Raw genomic sequence first — 21,171 nt, 5'->3', positions numbered from 1 at the left:
TCCAGCTGTGAGTGTAAAAGATGAGGTCTGAGAAGTCAGCAGAGTCTTTGTAATCCAGGGAGAGCATTTGGATTTTACTCTAAATGTGATGGGAAACTATAGGAGGTTTTAATAAGCAAAGGAAAAGACTGGATCTAATTTATATTTTTAATACATGTATCATCAGGGACGAATCTCCTAAACAGAATGCACAGTGAAAAAGCAAGCAGTAAAAGCAAGTATGATTCGACTTACATAAAGTCCAAATGTATGCAAAAATAAACAGGGTGTTGTTTGGGGATACATAAAATGTGATAAAGAAAGTGAGTGATAAGCACAAAATTCAGTGCTATTGTTCCTGTGGAGGCAATAGGAGGAGGGGAGTATAACTGGGAAGGGCACACAAGAGACTTCAGAGGTATTGATAGGTTTTATTTCTTAATAGAGGTAGAGGGCACATGAGTTCTTAACATATTACTATAAATAGTATATGTATACCACATATATTCATCTCTATGCATGAAATACTTCATTATCCAAATTATATTTTTAAACCAATTCCTCTGGCTGCTCATTGACCGGATTGTAGAGAAAAATCAAAGGAGAAGAATTAAAAGCTATCGTGTAATCCAGAGAGATGATGGCAGGGAGGGAGAGGAAGGGAGAAATCTGTAGTTTGTGCAACAGGGTGTATAGTGGCGCCATTTACCTAGGGGGTAAGGGCCCCAGGAGGAACAGGTTGGGAAGGTAGGAAATTAAGAGTTAAGTGATGCCAAACAGTGTGATAGGTTTATTAAACACGCATGTGGAAATGTGTAGTAGATAGCTGGATAAACAAGACTAAAGTTGCAGGGAGTTCAGGACTGGAGACCTAGACTGGAGCGTTACGGCTGTATAGGTGGTGTAGGGCTCTGGGTCTGGATGGCTGAGGCTCTGTTTATTGTGCTCAGATATTTATATTCCTCCTTAGGAACCTCCAAACCAGTTGCTGTCAAGTCAGCTCCAACTCATGGCGACCCCGTGTGTGCCAGAGCAGAGCCGTGCCCCGTAAGGTTTTCGATGGCTGATTTTCTGGAAGTAGATCACCAGGCCTTTCTTCCAAGGCACCTCTGGGTGGACTCAAACCTCCAAACCTTTAGTAAGCAGCTGAGTGCATTAACTACTTGCACCTGCTGGTTACAGCTGCAAACTGAAAAGTCGAAGGTTCAAGTCCACCCAGAGGTGCCTCAGAAGAAAGACTAGTGATCTGATCTACTTCTGCAAAACCAGCCATTGGAAACCCATGGAGCACAGGTCTACTCTGACACTTCTGACACACACGGGGCTACCGCGGGTCAGAGCCGACTCAATGGCAACTCAATGGCCGCCCTAAACTATTGTATGAAAACTGTTGCAATATCAAAAAGAAAAGGGTGGCATTTAAAAAAACTTTGTATAAAATAAATTTATACTTAACTCTTTTTCATTTCTAGATTTTAGAAATATTAACTTTCTGCATTCTCCTATATTTCCATAAAAGAAGAGGAATGAAGCACATTGTGATTCTGCTAACCCTGGTGGCACTTCTAGGTGAGAACATACTTCGTTTTCTTATTCTTTAATCTAGCTGTGCTAATTCATAAAAAGAGATTTGAAGCAAAATACTTGAGCATTCTATTTCTTGCTCATTGTTTCTGTGTTTTAACTCTGATTTGTAGCAAAGAAACGGAGTCTTAAATTACGCAAATTATGTTTCACGTCTTTCTATAATTGATACATATTTCATTATTTTTAAAATATATTTAAAGATATTTGTTTCTTAGTAATCTTTATTTGCATCTGACAGTTTGAGAATTTTTTTTCTTAGTAAATAATTGAAAAATATTAAAGGAGGAACAAACTAATGAACCCATTTATAACTTGCGTCAGGAATTAGTAAGAAATAGCCTCTTTGCATTTTTAAAACATTTTAAAATATGGCTAATATAAATATAAGCAGTATGCTTTTCTTAACTGCCATTTTTCTTTCACTCGTTGTTTACCCACTCATTTCCTTTTTTTCCCAGAGGCACTTTGTAAGATTTGAAAAACTGATGCTTAGATATGACCATTATACATATATCGATGTATTCTTTCTCTCTCCCCTGCTTTCTCTCACTCACACACTGATATATACCAATACATAGAAAACTCTTTAACCACTTGGGAAATTCCCTTTTTTTTTAAGTTCATTTATAATTCTTCCTTTGCCTCTTTGCCAATAAGATGATCCATACATTGTATGTTGTATCCTATTGCTCTGTAGGTTGTACTTGTACCATTGGGGTGGGCTGCCAGCCCCTGCGTTAAATGGGGTGCTGGGATTTTTATTTCTCCATCTCGTCTAGTTCTCTCTTTAGTATTAGCAAAATTTTTGTTTGGAATAGTTACTTAGAGAAACAAATTTACACCATACATGCACAGGAATGCTGATGATCAAGAGAACAGGAAAGGAACTTTTGTATTTTTTCCTAAGGAGAGAAAATATACACTATATAGGAAAAGATGGGAAATAAGGAAAATTTTAGATTGCCAAATTAAGATCATACCTATCGGTGATGATCATAAATATAATGGAGTAAATTTACCCAGTAAAAAAAGAAAAGTTCTCAAATTGGATTCAGCCGACAGCTAGTGAGAGTTATTGAAATAGCTGCTGCCCAAGGCCCCTGAAGGTCTCCTTCCCAATACTCCACCCTCCCAACCCCCAGGTCTGCCCTGATTAACAACTAAGTATTAATGCAGTAGAAACCTTGGTGGCATAGCGGTTAAGTGGTACAGCTGCTAACCAAAAGGTCGTCAGTTCAAACCCACCAGGTGCTCCTTGGAAACTCTATGGGTGGTTCTACTCTGTCTTATAGGGTCCCTATAAGTTGGAACTGACTCAACAGCAATAGATTTGGGGTTTTTTTTGTTTGTTTTTTGGTATTAATGCAGTGGTAAGCTCTTGGCTGCTGAGAGGTCGGCAGTTTTAACCCACCAGCTGCTCCACGGGAGAAAGATGTGGTAGTCTGCTTCCATAAAGATAACAGCCTTGGAGACCTTATGGGGCAGTTCTGCTCTGTCCTGTAGGGTCCTATGAATTGGTACCGACTTGACGGCAGCGGGTTTATTAATGCAGGGGGCCCACATGAACCTTGCAGTGGTGGAAAGAAAGGAGGGCTAGCACCTTACTAATTGGCCAGTGCCCTTGCTGGTCATGAGATATTTTGGCTACAACCATAAAATTCTTCTAAAGCAAGGTAACTTAGGTTGAAAGTAAAAGAAAGCAGAAGGTTATGATATTACTATCTACATTAAAATCAGGGCAGAAAACATTAAATGAGACAAAACGTGGTCATTTATACTGATAAAAGGGTACAACCCACAAAAACATCGTATTCTGTTACATATTAGCTGACACCTGATGTGTAGCAGAAAACTCAAAACTAAGGGGAATAAGGACTTCTCTCAGTTCATGGAAGATAAGTAGACAGACAAATATGTAAAGATGGTGGTAGCTTTAATATTGAACTCCAGATACAGAAAACTGCAAATATACCTTCTTTCAAGTGCCTGTGTAGCATTTTAAAAAGTTGGTCATGTATTTGGCTACAAAGAAATCCTTGATAAATTCCAGGAAGTTGAAATAGTACAGACCACATTCTCAGATCATGGTGAAATAAAATTAGAAGACAACAATGAAAGTAAAAACCAATAAAACCCTACTTTTACCTAGAAATTTTAACCCTATTTCTTTAAAGTGTACTGAGCCAAAATAGTAACCAAGGTTTCACTGAAGCCTGTATTTTAAAAATTATTATGAAAACTCTTAATCTTAAAACCTGTAGTTTATGACTAAAACTATATTCAGAAGAAAATTCATTGCTTTAAATGTAAGTCAATTAAGCACTCAACTGAAGAAATTAGGAAGACAAAAATTTTGAAATAAAGCCAAGGAAAGCAGAAAGAAGGTATTAATAAAGATTAAAGGCAAAAATTAATGAAATAGGAAATATAAAAGCAATAAATCCAGTAATCAGTCCTTAAAAGAGAACTAATAAAAGATGCTCCATAGGAAAGAAAGGAAAAAGCACAAATACCCAAAATTAGAGATCAGACATATATTATGCAAATAAAAATAAAAAGTTAAATAAATTGCTGAGTTTTTAAAGGAAAATAAGAAGGAAACAGAGGAGGTTGTTAAAGCTACATCCTAAAAACCATCTAGACCTAGACAATTTCCAAGGTAAAATCTTCAAATCTTTAAGGAAGAGATCATTCTGATATTGTTTAAACTATTTGAAGACATAAGAAAGAAAGCTTATATACATATATATTTTTTACATACTCAGTATAATACTGATGCCATATCTGCAAAATAACCCACCGACTGCCGTCGAGTCGATTCCGACTCATAGCGACCCTATAGGACAGAGTAGAACTGCCTAGTAGAGTTTCCAAGGAGCGCCTGGTGCATTCAACTGCCAACCTCTTGGTTAGCAGCCATAGCACTTAACCACTACACCACCAGGGTTTGCATCTGAAGATACAGCCCAAATAAAGAACACTGTAAAGTAATTTCACCACTGAGTACTGAAATTAAAACTCTAAATAACATATTAACAAATAGAATCCAAAGTGAATAAATACATCGTGGCCTAGTAGTCTCAATGTAACCAGTTCTTTTTCTTTGCAACATTTATAACACTTTGTGATTGCATATTCTACTTACATATTTACATATTGTTATAAGCTTGTCTTCCTCCAGATTAGTCCCACAAGGGCACAGACCATGTCTGTTCTATTTATATTATAAAGACTTTCCTAGAGCTGAGCATACTAAGCACACGATAAACATTTGAATTAATTACCTAGCTAGTCATTTAATTGTGAGAATAAAAGAATGGTTTTTTAAGAACTCCATTAATATGGTTCATAATTTTAATGACTCAGAGGAGAAATATCATGTAATTATCTCAATAGATGCTGAAAAGGCATTCTAAAATTTAATATCCATTCCTATTCAAAGACTTGAAACAATACAGGAATACTTGTGCATTAAAAAACATACTTTTCGTAAACCAGAAGCTGGAGACTACCCAATGGTGAAATACCAGAAGCATTTTCCCTGCAGTAAGATACAAGAAAAAAATGACCTCTCTTTATACCCTTCAGAGCTGTTTGAGCATCTTATAATGGTGCCAATGACTTTTAGAAGACATGGACTGATTATGAAAATTAATTGAAGCAGCTTTGATGAAGATTTATAGGGTTACGTTAAATGAGAAAAGCCACACACAAAATCTTACCTACCTTCATTGTGATTAAAAGCATTTATGAGGCAAAAACTGAAAATGAATGCAAGTTGGTGGGAGTATAGGTGAATTTTTTTTCTTTGTTGTTGTCATAACATTGTTTGTAGGATAAATTAAAAATGGAAATAAGAAGGAAAATAGAGACAATTGGATTTCCACATGCAGAAGAATAAGCTGAATCCACACCTCATACCATAAATGAAATTAACTCAAAATGGATCAACAACGTAAGTGTAAAAACTAAAACCATAAAATTCTTAGAACAAAACATAGGCGTAATGCTTTGGGATCTAGTTTTAGGTAATAGATTCTTAGATATGACACTAAAAGCATAAGCAACAAAAGATAAAATAGATAAATTGGACTTCATCAAAGTTAAAAACTTTTGTGTATCAAAGTACTTTATCAACGAAGTGAATAGACAAACTACATAATGAGAGAAAATGTTTGGGGACCATATATCAGATAAAGGCTTAATATCTAGAATACATAAATAACTCCTGCAATTTAACAACAAAAAGACAAAAAACCCAATCCAAAAATGACCAAAGGACTTGAATAGACATTTTGCCAAAGAAAATATACAGATGGCTAACAAGCACAGGAAAAAATGCTCAATGTCACTAGTCATTAGGGAAACACAAATCAAAACCACAATGAGGTACCACTTCATCTCCACCCACCCACAGTAGCATGGCTATGATCAGAAAAACAGAAAACAGCAAGTGGTGACAAGGATGGGGAGAAATTGGAACCCTTATCCATTGCTGATGGGGTTGTAAAATAGTGCAGCCACTGTGGAAAATGGTTTAGCAGTTCCTCAAAAAGTTAAATATAGAATTACCATATGATCCAACAATTCTACACCTAGTTATATACCCAAAAGAATAGAAAGCTGTAATGCCAACAACACTTGTACATCAATGTTCATTGCAGTACTATTCACAACGGCCAAAAGGTACAAACAACTTAAATGTCCATCAACAGATAAATGGATAAACAATGTGGTATATACATACAATGGAATATTAGTCATAAAGACAAATGAAGTTTTGATACATGCTACAACACAGATGAACCTTGAAAACATTACGCCAAGTGAAATAACTCAGTCACAGAAGGGCAAGTATTATATGATCCCATTTAAATGAAATATCTTACTTAGGCAAATGTGTAGAGACCAGAGTTTATTAGTGGTTATCATGGGCAGAAAGGAGGGGGAAAGGGAGAGTTATTGTTTAAGGGGCACTGAGCTCCTATTAAGGCCAATGGAAAAATTTGGAAACAGATAGTGATGATGGTTGTACAACATGGTGACCATAATTGATGTCACTGAATTGCACACGGTAAGAAATATTGAAATGGCAATTTATTGTATATATATATATATTTTAACCACAATTCAAAAATAGGAAGTTGAGGGCAATCAGGAAGAAAGCAATCTGGCTTCAAGTGAGTGAAGACAGAAGGCTCCCTTGCCTGTGCCTGTGATCTCTTTTCTGAAGCTGCACAGAAGAGTTTTTCAAGTTGATCAGCTAGGAAAGCCGGAAGTCCTTCCCTATCCTTAGCACACTCTAGTTGCCAAAGCAAAATTAATAAATAAGATATTTATGTCTCTAATAAAGAGATCTAATAATAATATCACTGTGGTTAGGAGCTTGGCTGCTAACCAAAACGTCAGCAGTTCGAATCTACCAGCCGCTCCTTGGAAACCCTACATGGCAGTTCTACTCCATGACAAGAGGTGAATAAGGAGACATCAATGGCAAGCTAAGAAAGCCTTTGGAAGGAGTTATTGATGAAGAAAGAATAAACTGAGAAGGCTAAATTTCAAAAACAGGTTAGCATATGTTAGGAAAAAAATGGTACTGTTACCACAATGATACAAGTAGTGTTTATTGTTGAGAATTAGGAAAACAAAGAAAGATACAAAGAAAAATATATTAAAAATTTTTTTTTTTTTTTTATAAATCCATGTAACTAAACACTGTTGTACAATACTGACGGGAGTGTGACTGGTACTTTCTGGAAGGTAGCTTGCCAGCTTATTTCAAAGCTTAACTAGTGGCCACTGACACAGTAATTCCCCATTAGGTGATTTTCCTAGGAAACAAGCAGAATGACATACAAAGACTTGTGTACAAAGAAATTCGTCACAGCCTCATTTTTAATAATAAAAATATTAGATATAATCTAAAAATCCAAAATCAGGGAGTTGTTAAAGTATACATTCATATAAAGGCCAATAAAAATCACGCTTTAGAAGAATGGCATAGAAAATGCACAGAGACAATAGTAGGTTCCTAAGTAGTGTATAGTAAACCCTGGTGGCGTAGTGGTTAAGAGCTAAGGCTGCTAACCAGAAGGTTGGCAGTTTGAATCCACCAGGTGCTCTTTGGAAACCCTGTGAGGCAGTAGGGTCGCTATGAGTTGGAATCGACTCAAGAGCACTGGGTTTGGTTTTGGTTTAAGTAGCCACATGTTGTGGTATATGCATACTTAGAAAAATAACTAAAAAAAAAGGTACTAAAATGTTAGAAGTGATTTGGGGTTGGGTGTTGAGATTATAGGTGATTTTAATTTTTCTCCCATGCTTTTCTGCATTTTCTAACTTTTCATAAGTGAACACATATATCTTTATCTTTAAAAAAATGAGTTTAAAGACTATTCATAAACCCAATACCTAAAATTAACCACTGATAGTATCTTCATGTAGCTTCTTCTAGTCTTTTTTCCTATACATACATGAGTGCTTCCTATTTTTATGTATCTAACATTGGAATGATACTCCATATGCAATTTTATGATTCCACCTATTCTCATCATCCCTTCCCCCCGCCAAAAAAAAAGTTTATAAGTACTCTACCAGCCTAGAAATAATTTGGAAAGTTATAATAAATAGTGATTAATCAGCTGGTGATTGTCCATGCTTTGAAAATATGATAATTAACTATAGTAATTGGTAGTTTGTTTAGCTGTTTCATGAAGAACTCTAGTTTTGTTTTTGTATTAAGTGCAATTCAACATCAGATGGTGGTTGAATTTGATGACCCTTAGGGTCCTGTGTAATTCTGAGGTTTTGGCTCTAATGGAACAGTACGTTCAAATCCTTCTCTCTTAATTATTCCTTTGGGAAACCTGGCTGTTCAGACCCCAAGACCATAACCACATTGTGCTCTAATTTCAGGCAGTGTTGAGGAGGAAATGAGTGTCCCTCAACAGCTAACTTCACAAACGTAAACCATCCAGTGACACACAGATCTCTATAAAAAAAACTCTATAGATATTTAAAATTCATGGATCAGCTAAAATATAACTATTGTCAAAATCAGTAGAAAATATGTAAAAGGATCAGGTCAAAAGACATTTTAAGATGGGGAGGGGCCCAGCTATAAGGGCCTCTTTGTTCCTTTGAGAGCTTTGTTTTTAGAATTTGTCACCTGGGTCCCCTTTAATTATGACTTTTAACCGAAAGAAAATGCCTAATTTGGAAGTTTACCCTAAAAAGTTCTTCCAGGTTGGCCATCACCATTTATTTTAAACATATATTTATATATATATATGTATATATAAAAAGAGAAATACTATCTTTTCCAAAGCTAAAAGGGATAAATAGCAACAAAGGGAGGATGCCTATTTCATATTTATTGCCTTATAATTATTTGATTTCATGTAAAAATTATTTTTAACTTTCTGTGGGTTTCAGTTAAATTATGGAATTCTATGCACCAGTAACTTCAAGGCACCTAAGACAAAAAAAAAATCCCTGTCTTTTTCCTACCAAAACGTAGTGTTACCAGGAAATACTCCATTGCTTTAATTTTGATATAACCATATCAAGTCACTTTTTATTAATTGTTATTTAAAGCCTATTAAAAATTTGCTCTCATAGGAATAGGTTCCTCTTTAGTATAGGAAACATCCATTGATCATGTAAATCTTAGGTTTATGTGGCCGACTCTGAGAAATGAATACTCAGCTCTGGCTCTGTTTCTAGTCAGTGTCTTTGTCAAAGAAGTATTTTTAATGATACTTCTAGGCATTTATAACAGAAAGGTCTCGTACAAGTCTTAGTAGACTGAGGAGGTGAATTGATTTTCACTTTCTGCTCTTCTCATTTATTTGGCTTTAACATTTTTCCATATAGTTGAATAGTTATTTTCCTATTAATGTCACCTGGACAATCTGACTTTTCTTATCTCCTCCATTGTTTGTGCCTTTCTCATCTACCAGTGATTGTAACATCAGTAGCATCTTTTCAGCAGTTAGGGCTAGAAAATAAGCATCTTGCTCCAAAGCTAAAAAACACCCAGTCACGCAGCAGATCTTTAGCTGATTTAAGCACGTTTAAAGTCCAGCATAGCCAATGAGGCTGCTGCCTGGATGATGTCGCACCCTACCCATGCCTCTCACAACAGTGTTTGTTCTTAAAGCACAATTGATGTTTTTAACTCTACCATGTTTACTTAAGATACTTGTTTGTCATTCTCTCTCAAATATGTATTTTATCTTTTTTTTTCTTTTTCAGCTTCATTGACTGTTATTTCAGTAAAAGCAGTCTCAGGCATGATCACTTTTTCTGTGACGGATAAAATGCAACTAACTTATCCCATCTTCTATATCATGTTTATCATCATGATAGCATCTTGTGTTTCCCAAGTCAAGTAAGTTAGCTTCTACATAACTCATTACTCTTTCAACATCCCTGTGTGTCTCTGAGCATTAATCTTTATTGGCTTCAGATGATAATTAAAATTAGCTACAACTGATTTCTGAGGGTGAGGGGTCAACAGTTTATTCTCGGCCAACATGCCTTGCTTTGTCCTTCGCATCTAATAATACGTTTTTACTAAGCATTGCCTTCATGTCTTGTGAGTTCTAAAGTGCGGCCATAATCCAGCTAAGTGCGCTTTGATACTTTCCTGATGCTCTTCTGCTTGTAATTAATATCCATCATACACAGGTTGTCATTAGCAATAAATCAAAGGGGCAGGTCCACATCCAGGAGTTCATTCTAAATGTAGGAAATACATGAACCCTTCACCTTCATTTCTTAGCTCATGCTCATTAATTGCCCAGAGATGGACGAAACCAGACGTTTGGCCTGGAGGGAAATCCTTTCTCCAGAATATTGCATCTTTGGCCAGAATTTTCTTTGAACCCATGGGATTGCAGAGTGATTGTTTTATGTTTCTCTTGGGGCCTAATAATGGTGACATGGTACATTTTTAGTTTCTTGCTCTTCTCTCCCCCCACCTCCATCTGCTCTGATCATTTCCACTTCATTTCACATTGTTGTGCCTTTGCCTGCTGGGCTCTCTTGAGTTGAACAGAAAGTTTTCTGCTCACCCCAGAATGCTGTGCAAAAGCATCATCCCAGTGGCAGCTAGGAAGTCAGATCCCAGTAAAGTCGAATCATTATGGGTGGGATATAGGCCCTGGTGCAAAGTCTGTGGGAAGTTACTGGAGAAAGCCAATCTTTTGTTACCGTTTTGTTGGTCATTCCCTTATAAGACTTAATGTGTTTCTAATTCTTGAATCTTACTATTTTGTTTCTTATCTCTTTCTTCTTCTGGATTGATTAGGGCTGCTACAGTAACATTTGGAATTTAGTAATTAGCATCATTATACTATGCTTTATGAGCTTAAGAGGCAGATACAATTGAAGGGAAAGTACATTCCCATCACCCTTGTTTTGGTCCCTGCATCTTTCACACTGCAGAGCTGTGGTTCTCAACCCTGGCTGCCCATTAAAATTACCTGAGGACAATGATTTGTTTGTACATGTATATGTATATCCATGTATATACATTTATATGCATATGTATATCCATATACATATGTGTGTTTGTATTACCCATGCATGCATGCACACATACACATGCCTGGGACCACAAGTATTTTTTTCGATTGCTCTGGGGTAAGACCTAAGCATTAGTGCTTTTTTAAAGCACCCAGGTGAGGTCAGTACACTCCACTGCTTCAGAAGAAGAAAGGTCTAGTCCCCCATGGGGACAGCACAGCTGTGGGAACCTGAATTCACGTTGGTGGCGAAAGTAAGTGAGAAGCTGAGCTCGCCACATGTGCTCTGCAGCTGGAGCGTTGAGCATGGCTTTTGAAACATTAAACATTCCTTTGCTTCTCCATCTTCTTTCTTGGCACGTGGCATGTCAATGGATAGCTACGCTATTCCCCAGATATGATATTTAACAGATTCTAGGGTCTTTTTTTTTTTTTTTTAGGGTCTATCCTAATGAATCAGCCCCAGTGTGATACTGGTCCAGCAGCTTGAATCACTTCCAACTCAAACTTCTGTGGCCTCGGAATATGATTAATTGCTTTTCATTGTTACTGTTGTTGGTTTAAACAGACCATAAAACCCGACATCTGATCTCATATATCAGATGCATATAAGCTATGACTGCTGATTGGAAATGCCCTTTTACTGCACTTGGTTTCTCTTTGTAGTTCTAGCTAAAGAACATGCGTTTCTTGACGTTATTGTTAACTTCTTGCTGAGCGTCTCTTAAAGCCAGAGATTTAGTAAGTGCCTTCTGCTTTAGGTTCCTGAATCAAGCCACGAAACTCTACAATACGACGACAGTGGTGCCCGTTAACCATATTTTATTTACAACCAGTGCCATTATTGCAGGTAAGTTTTGGCTTTTTATACCATATGTGATTCCACCTACACACAAATGTAAATCAACAAGTCTTTGGGTTATGAGGAATTGTGTAGTCCATACCACCCTAGCCTCCATCCAGTGCTGAATTTCCTCCATAACCTCCACTAAGGGAGATTATTCTACCCTGTATGATTGCATCCCAGTGCTCACTGCCTCCCAAGACAGCTCCCTCCCATTTCAGATCACTCTAATTATTTGAAGAGGACTAATTATTAGAAACTGTTTTCTTATATTGGAGCTGAAATTAGCTTCCCTGTGAATTCAAGACACTCATCTTAGTTCCGTTTTCTGGCATCTTCCCCTTGTCAGCCCTTCTGGTAATCAAAGCAGCTGTGATGGGCGTCTTGAGTCTTGTCTTGGGGCCAAACATCCCCAATTCCATTAACCCTGCCTACATGCCCCTCACCAGCTTGAGCAAAGGGTGGGGCTCAAAAATTAACTCAATGTTCCAGGGAAGGCCAGACAGATGAGAACAGAAACTATTGTCTCCCCTGTTCCAGCTCTGTTTGTCTACTCTTGCAGGTCTTATATTTTTATGGACAGTTATATTTTAATATGACAAACACAATAGTGTTAAAACAAAAAGTATAAATTTGAAACTTGTTCCAAGCTAAATACAGTGTATTTGAATATATCATTTCTAAATTAGGTATTGGTATGCCCTATTTTATTGGCTTATTTGATGTGCTTACCACCTTCTTGTCTTAGGGGTTCATTTCTCAATACAAAGTTAATATATTTTGGGGGCAATTAGGGATTATCTGTTTCCTAACTGGCACATCTTTTTTATTTCATGGCAAACAGTGTGACTGCCCGTGAGCAATTTTTAAAAATAATTAGTGCGTTTTCTGTTTCCCAAAATGGAACTTTACATTTAAAGAAAAAGATTATATAACTAAGACATCTAATTTTTTTCTTAGCATTTTACACTTGTCGATAAAAGAAGGTAAGAAAAGATGGAGAATTTGTGTGCCCTAGAATTATGGGGAAAGGAAAATAGGGCCAAAAAGAGTTATAGGTATTACATACAGCCTAATAGTTAATATTAATGTGCACGAAGGTGTATAAAGAATGTGGTTCCTATGAGTGGAAAGAGTTTTCTAAGAGGACCAACAAGGCTGGGTCTTAATACTCAGCACACTGAGTAATCAGGGAGGCAGGGAGGCTGGGACTTCCTGAGTGCTAACAGTTAATCTGATGTTACTCAAGTAGAATATAGGTGCAGCTTCTTGACTAGCTTCTCTCTGCCTCCATCAACAAGTATAGTTTAAAATAAAAATTATAGGGCAGTGAACTATTCTATATGATAATGTCATGGTGGACACATCGCATTATATACTTACCAAAACCCATAGGATTGTACATGAAACCTGAACCCTAGTGTGAACTATGGACTTTTTGTTAATAATAAGGTATCAATATTGGTTCATCAGTTGTAACAAATGTACCACAGGAATGCAAGATGTTAATAGTAGGACAAATGGTGTGTAGGGAAAGAAGGGGCATACGGGAACTCTGCACTTTCTGCACAATTTTTCTGTAAACTAAAACTCCTCTGAGAAATAAAGTCTATTTTTTTTTAAATAAGATACCAATATTTTGCCTACTAACTTAGTGAAGTTCTTGTTTTGTTCTTCTTCCTAAGTAGCCAATGCCGACTAGACAACAGTACTGCAGTAGCCATTCTCATGGGGTCGGGTAATATGGTACCACCCTCCTAGAACTGAGTTGCACAGTTTTTATCAAGAGCCTTAAAAATGTTTCTACTCTTTAAAACACAAATTCCACTTCCAGGAACCCATTCTAACAACAACAGTCACAAATCCTCAAATACCGGGGAAAAAATATGTGCAGAGAAGTTCATTGTTACTTTACCATAGCAAAAAAAAAAAAAAAAGTAGAAGCAATTTAAAATGCTCTTTAGAAAAATGAATATTATGATGCATCAGCTTAGTAGAATAACATGAAAACATCAAAATGATTACAAGATGTGCATAATAACATGGAAAAATGTTTCAGAAACATTCATTCATTTGACACATACTCATTAAAATTGGACATGGCTTCTTTCTTTAAGAACTTTATTCTCCACATAAGGAGCTCCTTGAGGACACGACTCTGTCTTGTTCACAGTGGTATCTCCAGCACCTAGAACAGTTAGTGACACATAGGAGACTCTTCATAAATATTTGTTGCCTAGCTGGCAAGGTTAACACCACACACAAAAATATTAATTCCATTTAAAGCTGTATTATTTAATAAAAACTCTGTGAAGACTTTAGACCAAGAGGAACCATTGAAACCAACAGAGGAGAAAACCTATCAGAGCAGATGACACATCCATGATGTTTTCTTCACCCAGAAAGAAGACAGGAAGGAGCAGATGGGAGATGGGATCGGCAGTGGGAAATAGAAGTGTGGTAGCCCTTCAGTTGCTAGAGTGTTCTTCAGGACTTCTGCTGCCCAGGTGGGCACATGGTCACACAGCATTGCCAAGGGTGGCAGCACAGGCAGTAGCAGCCAGAGAATCCACCCAGGCACTCAGGTCAGGCCTGCTGATTCCTGGCCTAAAACCGTAGGTGGGAAATGGCCACTAGAGCTTTGTTTACTTGCATGTTTCAGTGGGGCAAATCCTGGACCACATAAGAAATTTCTATTTGTAAAAGTTATGTCAATTATATTGACCTACTGATACTTACATGAGGTCTACACATTTATTTTCTTTTCAGAATAATTGAAAATGTAAGTATGACATATGAATTTTTTAAAACTGAGCTACTGAACATGTATTTTAAGGATAATTAAATTCAGAAAAAAAATATTAATTTTTAAAACAACAAGTAAACCCATTACTGTCAGGTTGATTCCGAATCATAGCATACCTATTGTAAATATCCTTACTCTAGGAGTAATTCTGTCCTCTCTTCCTATTATAGGGATCATATTTTATCAGGAATTCCTTGGTGCACCTTTTTTTACTGTATTGATATATCTTTTTGGGTGAGTAAATGCCTAAGGGGTAAGATATGTGAAATTCTATTACATTTATATAGGATTTTTGGCATTGTAACTGAGGTATAGAAAATCAGAAAATTATATAAGAAACATCAGTTTCCTGAAGTCCTAAAAGAAACATATTTTTCAACTTAACACCCCACACAGGGCTCAGTGCCTTTGACTTTATAATTTAGGGATCTCTCTGAGAGTTCTGGAACATTGGAGATTTTAATTCCAGCAAAAGTTGAGATAAATCCACTGGCCCTTGTAGTTATTCCATGGCCTTTTAATACTATATCAGGCCTACCCTACCCTTGGGAGCCCCCTTGATTAGATTTCAAGCCAATCAGAAGACCACAAATGCCTCTAGGAACACCCAGAACAAAAGGCCAAGACCAGGGCAGTTCCCAGTCTTGAGACCTAATAATAACAGGTTGATAACATCCCTTTTTTGTGTTGGGGTACACAGTGGAAGCCTCCCTGGCAATTTGGTGGACAGCTCTGCAGCATTGCTTACAAACAGAGAGTAGAACTTCAACAGAATATCACTGATGTTATAGAAGCTTCCATTGGCTCCACCTGGCACTCCATTAATGTTTAGCTGCTTCTTGAGTTTATATTCAGCATGATCATTTTTATGCAAACTTGAGCCCAGACTATTTTCAGTATAGGAAACCATCTATCTAAAAATTCAATTCCATAAAATATTTGGGTGAGGCCAACCTTCTAGGGTCTGGAAACTCTGACTACTCTTATGGCCAAGAACAACTGAATTTCTTAGAAAATTAAAGAGTAAATTATTTTTTCACTAGTGTTGCATGCCAGTAATGAGTCTAGGCATGCATGGATAGAAGATGAGAGCTAGTGTCTGCCCAAAGGGCTTAGAGCCTCAATTAGCCTCCAGATGGTAAAAACCTGGGGCAGAGATTTATTGGAAGCTGCCCAAGTCTTGGTTCTGGGTGCAAGCATGATTGGCTATAGCAGTTAAGACAAATTCTAGGCAGTTTACCATGAGAAACAGGATGAACAAAACCAATGGAATTTATGTCATTGTGTAGATTATGGAGCTCAGTTATTTCATACCATGAGCCGTTTCAGTGTTCTCGTGTTCTTTGTTAATTCTGTTCTTACAGGTGTTTTCTGTCATTCCTTGGAGTGTTTTTGGTCACAAGAAATCGAGAAAGAGAACATCTGCAACAGCCTTACATTGATTTTGGAAATATTCCTGGTAAAATTGTGTATTCTTTCATTCGTAATAGAAAATTTTATCCTTATAAATTAGTCACTGCTGGTATTATTTTGGGTATTAAATTACTATAAAGTAGTCACTGCTGGCATTATTTTGGGTATTAAATTACTACAAAGCACACTTTTTATCCTCAAAAAACTTACCTTTAATGATGAAACCAAAGGTGATGTTTTAACTATAAATGTTAATAGTCATTTATTGAATGTCAGGTTTGCACAGGATACTGGGATATAAGAGATCTGACCATGTTTTGTTGACTTCGGTGATTTTGAGATTTCGTTTTGGGTTTCCTTAAATGGGAAAAGAGAGGGGAATGGCTACCAGCAGTAAATCCCTGCAGTAAGAAGAGCGTCTGAAGGAATAACTAAGGATAAAGGTTAGGCTACTAAAGAGCACATTCCTGGGAAGACCGAGGTGGCTTGTGCCCTGTGGTACCAAGAGTAATGTTCGTCACAGCCATAGAACATGAGTAGCCTCTTCCCCTTCTTACCTCACTCATCAGATTGGTTTAACATGTATCATCTTTCCAGTTCTCACTCACTGAGAAATAACTCGCCTTAGTCATTTAGACAAGAGAAGCAAAGTCTAGACAAAGGGAACAGTCCGCTGTGTCCCCACCTCCTTCTTATCTTCCCTCCCTCAACAATTCTTAGCTTTGTTGGGGACTTAAATTGACCTGTAGGTTTCCAAATAGGAGTGGAGAGGTTCTCACAGCCTCCTCCACCATTCTCTTAGGACTGAGGCCTTGAGGCGAAAATCATTAAACCCTTACCCCTAAGCCTGAGAAAATACAGCTCTTTGAATCGAATTCTGTGCTTTCTTTCCTATTTGAGCCCCACCTTATCAACCAGGAGTGTTCCCTGCGAGAATTGGCATTTACGACAAGGGTTTGCATTATTGATGCCTTCTATTGTTCAAGGTTCTTTGGTAGGAAATAAAGTTTACTTATTTTTAACTCTATTTTTTTCATTTCACAAAGCCCCACACATAGGATCAGTATTAGAAGCCACTATTTTTCTGTGTTCATTTTATGTGTTAAACTAAACACGGAAAAGAAGACAGAATACTGAAGAGAAAGGTTTGGAGAAGGATGAATGCTTCTTGTTATTCTCTGTGTTCCTCGCCCAGCATTATAGATCCGTGGGGTAGGGAGAAATAATCTCTCATATGGGCAATACATAACCCCGTATCAGTGGACAGGGTGCTCCATGGGCCTTTTCTTCCTTGACATTTATCTCTTCAGTTTAAAGCGTTACCACATAGTATAAAAAGGGAGAAATAAAATGTGGTCTAGATTGAGAGGAAATTATTAGGACTTAATCTTCTGTAAGAGCTCAAAAGATTTTTTATGATTATTATCTCCACAGGGAAACAAATGTTGGACAAAATACAACCAGATTCAAATGGCTTATCCTATGGAACTTTGCCTGATGGAAGTGACTCAACAAAGAGCCAAACTGGAGAGAAGAAAGAGGTCTAAAATGCCGAAAGGGACGGCTGTTGGCCTGTTACTCGATACCACCTTTTTAAAAAATTGCACATGTTCAATCTGTGTCAGCAGCTCTTTTATGCTGACATGTGCTAGCATTAGTCTCAGTCTTTTACCCCACCTCAATTTCTACAGACAATCAGGGCCTTCCCAAGCTTTGACAGCCTAATGTTTTCATGGAATGTAATTTGAAATGTTCCCCACACCCTGGCCCTCTCCCTAGTGATCATCCGACCAGCTAGATCTTAATTAGAGCCTGGCTGCCTAGGCAGGAGTGTCACACAAATATGTGCACACGTGACTTGGCCATAGTGTGCATAGGTTGATTTTCCCATGTGTTGTGTAGTGTGTGTCTCTTGACTTTATAGATAAACACTTTAGTCCTACAACCTCAGCCCTGAAAGAATGGTCTGAGAACATTCTTTTTCCCTAGGACACCTTGTATGAGCCTTCCCATCAAGATCAAGATCTCACCTTTGTATTTCTAAATGAGAATGGTGAATCATCTTTTCTGGAAATCTAGCCCTGTTTTAATCTTAATCATCCCTTGAAAAGTAAATGCTGCTTAAAAATTAGAAGTTATAAGTAGCTTTCTGTGATGGTGTATACCCCAGCTAAAAGACCTTGGCTGGTGGCATTTTTAAACTTAAAAAAGGAAAAATTTCAAAATTAGGACCTTTTCTTTTTAAATAAAACTATAGAATGTAACATCTTCTTCAGCTGTAAGAACCTATTTTATGTTGACTGAAACTGAAGAAAAATTTCATATTCTATGCCTATATTGGGAGCCCTGGTGGCGTAGTGGTTAAGCGCTCAGGTCCACAGCTCAAATCCACCAGCCACTCCTTAGAAACCCTGTCCTATAGGGTTGTGGTGAGTCGGAATCAACTCAATGGTACACAAAAATAACAACATACCTTTATTAGCTATAGATCTTATAATTTATCAAGTAGGTTTATGTGCTTTAACTTTTAACACAAGTCTCAAAAATCACATTCAAACTCTTAGCAATATTCTCACTATATACTGTTCTCTTCTCCCCCCTGCCCCCAAGTCATTATTCCAAGCTTCATAAGCTCTTCTAGGGAAAAAGACAGTTGTGATTAGAGATCTGGATTGCAGCGTTTAAATCTGTGGACACACAACACAGCCAAGTGGGTAAACCTAGGCCTAGAAAGGAAGCCCTAATGCCCTCACATTTGAGTGGCGTTTCTGCTGCAATTGAGTCACGTGTCTACTAAGATACATTTGCAAGTAGAATCCATAACCATATCTGTTATTTATGACCTACCTAATATTTAAATGATAGTCCCTGGATGGTGCAAACAGTTAAGTGTTTGACTACTTGCGGAAAGGTTGGCAGTTCAAACCCACCCAGAGGTGGCTGAGAAGAAAACCCTGGCAATCTACTTCCAAAAGGTCACAGCGCTAAAAACCTTACGGAGCACAGTTCTACTCTGACATTCTGACATGGGGTCAACACAACAGCAACTAATGACAACCACAATATTTAAATGAGGAAAAAAGAGGTGGTCTTCCATGGTTGCAGGGGACACCTGAGTCAATTGGCATAATAAAATCTATTAAGAAAACATTCTGCATCCCACTTTGGAGAGTGGCATCTGGGGTCTTAAATGCTAGCAAGTAGCCATCTAAGATGCATCAATTGGTCTCAACCCACCTGGAGCAAGGAAGAATGAAGAACAGCAAAGACACAAGGTAATTATGAGCCCAAGAGACAGAAGGGATCACATAAAGCAGAGACTACATCATCCTGAAACCAGAAGAACTAGATCCTGCCTGGCCACAACTGATGACTGCCCCGACAGGGAGCACAACAGAGAAACCCTAAGGGAGCAGGAGAGCAGCGGGATGCAGACCCCAAATTCTCATAAGAAGACCAGACTTAATGGTCAGACTGGGACTGGAGGGACCCCGGAGGCCATGGTCCCCAGACCTCCTGTTAGCTCAGGACAGGAACCATTCCCAAAGGTAACTCTTCAGACAGGGATTGGACTGGAATAGGGGTGGAAATTGATACTTCTTGGATCAAGTAGACACATGAGACTATGTTGGCATCTCCTGTCTGGAGAGGGGATGAGAGGGCAGAGGGGGCCAGAAGCTACCGAATGGACACGAGGAGAGAAAGTGGAGGAAAGAACTGTGCTGTCTCATTGGAGGGAGAGCAATTAGGAGTATATGGCAAGGTGTATGTAAATTTTTGTATGAGAGACTGACCTGATTTGTAAACTTTCACTTAAAGCACGCTAAAAGTTAATTAAAAAAAAAAAAAGAGATGGTCTTCATTGCATTCAACATCAAATAGTAATCCCCATCCTTAATGACGTTTCCAAACCTTCAGATCACTCTGACACGTGTTGTTCCAGCCAATTATCTTGCTTTGTGTAGGCTGTTTAACTCAGAGCTGTTGAGGCTATAGTAACAACTGTTTTCGGTCTTTTGGCTTTGTTCTTTTTCATAACCTGCACTCCTAGTCAGACTATCCAACTCACAGAGTTACCAACCAAAGGAGAGATTCGAATCCATTACCAATGTATGAAAAATAACCCAGAGCACCATGACCTTAACTACCCTGAAATCGGAAGAACAAGATGGTGCCTGGCTACCACTAATGGCCGTTCTGATCAGGGCCACAATGGATGGATCCTGACAGAAGGGGAGAAAATGTGAAACAGAACTCAAATTCTTAAAAAGTCCAGACTTACTGGACCAATTTAGACTAGACTCCCAGAGACTATCGCCCTGAGATACTGGAAACGAAACTACCCCCTGAAGTCACCTTTTAGCTAAATAACAAATTGGCTCATAAAATAAAGAATATTACCAGTGAGTACTGTGCACCTTTAAAAAACCATCTTTATAAGACCAAATGGTCAACAATTACTGTAAAGCAAAGTTGAAAGGGCAAGGGGACAGGGAAACCAGTTTACTGGAAGTGAAACATCCAAAAGGGATTTAGTGAGAATGTTAACACATTGTTAAAAATGTAACCAATGTCTCTGAACAATTTGGGTAGTAATAGTTAAATGGGAACCTAATTTGCTGTGTAAACTTTCACCAAAAACACAATAAAATATTATTTAAAAAAAAATAACCCAGAGCCCACGTCTGGCATCTGCACTCTGAGTAAAAATTCCTGCTGTTGTTGAGGGTGCCCCACTAATTCAGATAAACAGTCATATAATTTATGGCATATTGACATTAGGAAGGTTCAGATGATCAGATAAGAAATGTGTCTGGTGCCTTAAACTACAGATTTCTGGTGACTCTTAAAACTGGTTTCAAAGATTGGGAAAATAATTACACTGAGTAGTTTTACTTGAACTAGGACTACCTTAATTGCTACGGCACATGGCTTTGAGCATTGTAGTATTTTGTATAGACATGAGCATAATGCCAATACTTTAGTGGTTGCCAGCATTTGGATCTATTAAA

General features: G+C 37.7%; 1 protein-coding gene across 1 annotated transcript in view; it reads left to right on the top strand.

The window, feature by feature from the left end:
* The window catches only part of NIPAL2 (NIPA like domain containing 2), an 85,273-nt gene extending 64,453 nt beyond the window's left edge, over window positions 1-20,820 (top strand). The window contains exons 6-11 of the mRNA XM_003408410.4: window positions 1,452-1,548; window positions 9,823-9,958; window positions 11,858-11,946; window positions 14,917-14,980; window positions 16,111-16,205; window positions 17,594-20,820. Of these exons, the coding sequence (XP_003408458.2) occupies window positions 1,452-1,548; window positions 9,823-9,958; window positions 11,858-11,946; window positions 14,917-14,980; window positions 16,111-16,205; window positions 17,594-17,706 (594 nt within the window). The 3' untranslated portion in view covers window positions 17,707-20,820. The remainder of the gene's footprint in view (window positions 1-1,451; window positions 1,549-9,822; window positions 9,959-11,857; window positions 11,947-14,916; window positions 14,981-16,110; window positions 16,206-17,593) is intronic.
* Window positions 20,821-21,171: the final 351 nt, after the last annotated feature.

The sequence above is a fragment of the Loxodonta africana genome, chromosome 14 (assembly GCF_030014295.1).
Source record: "Loxodonta africana isolate mLoxAfr1 chromosome 14, mLoxAfr1.hap2, whole genome shotgun sequence".
Lineage (NCBI taxonomy): Eukaryota > Metazoa > Chordata > Mammalia > Proboscidea > Elephantidae > Loxodonta > Loxodonta africana.
This window is presented reverse-complemented; position numbering and strand designations above follow the sequence as displayed.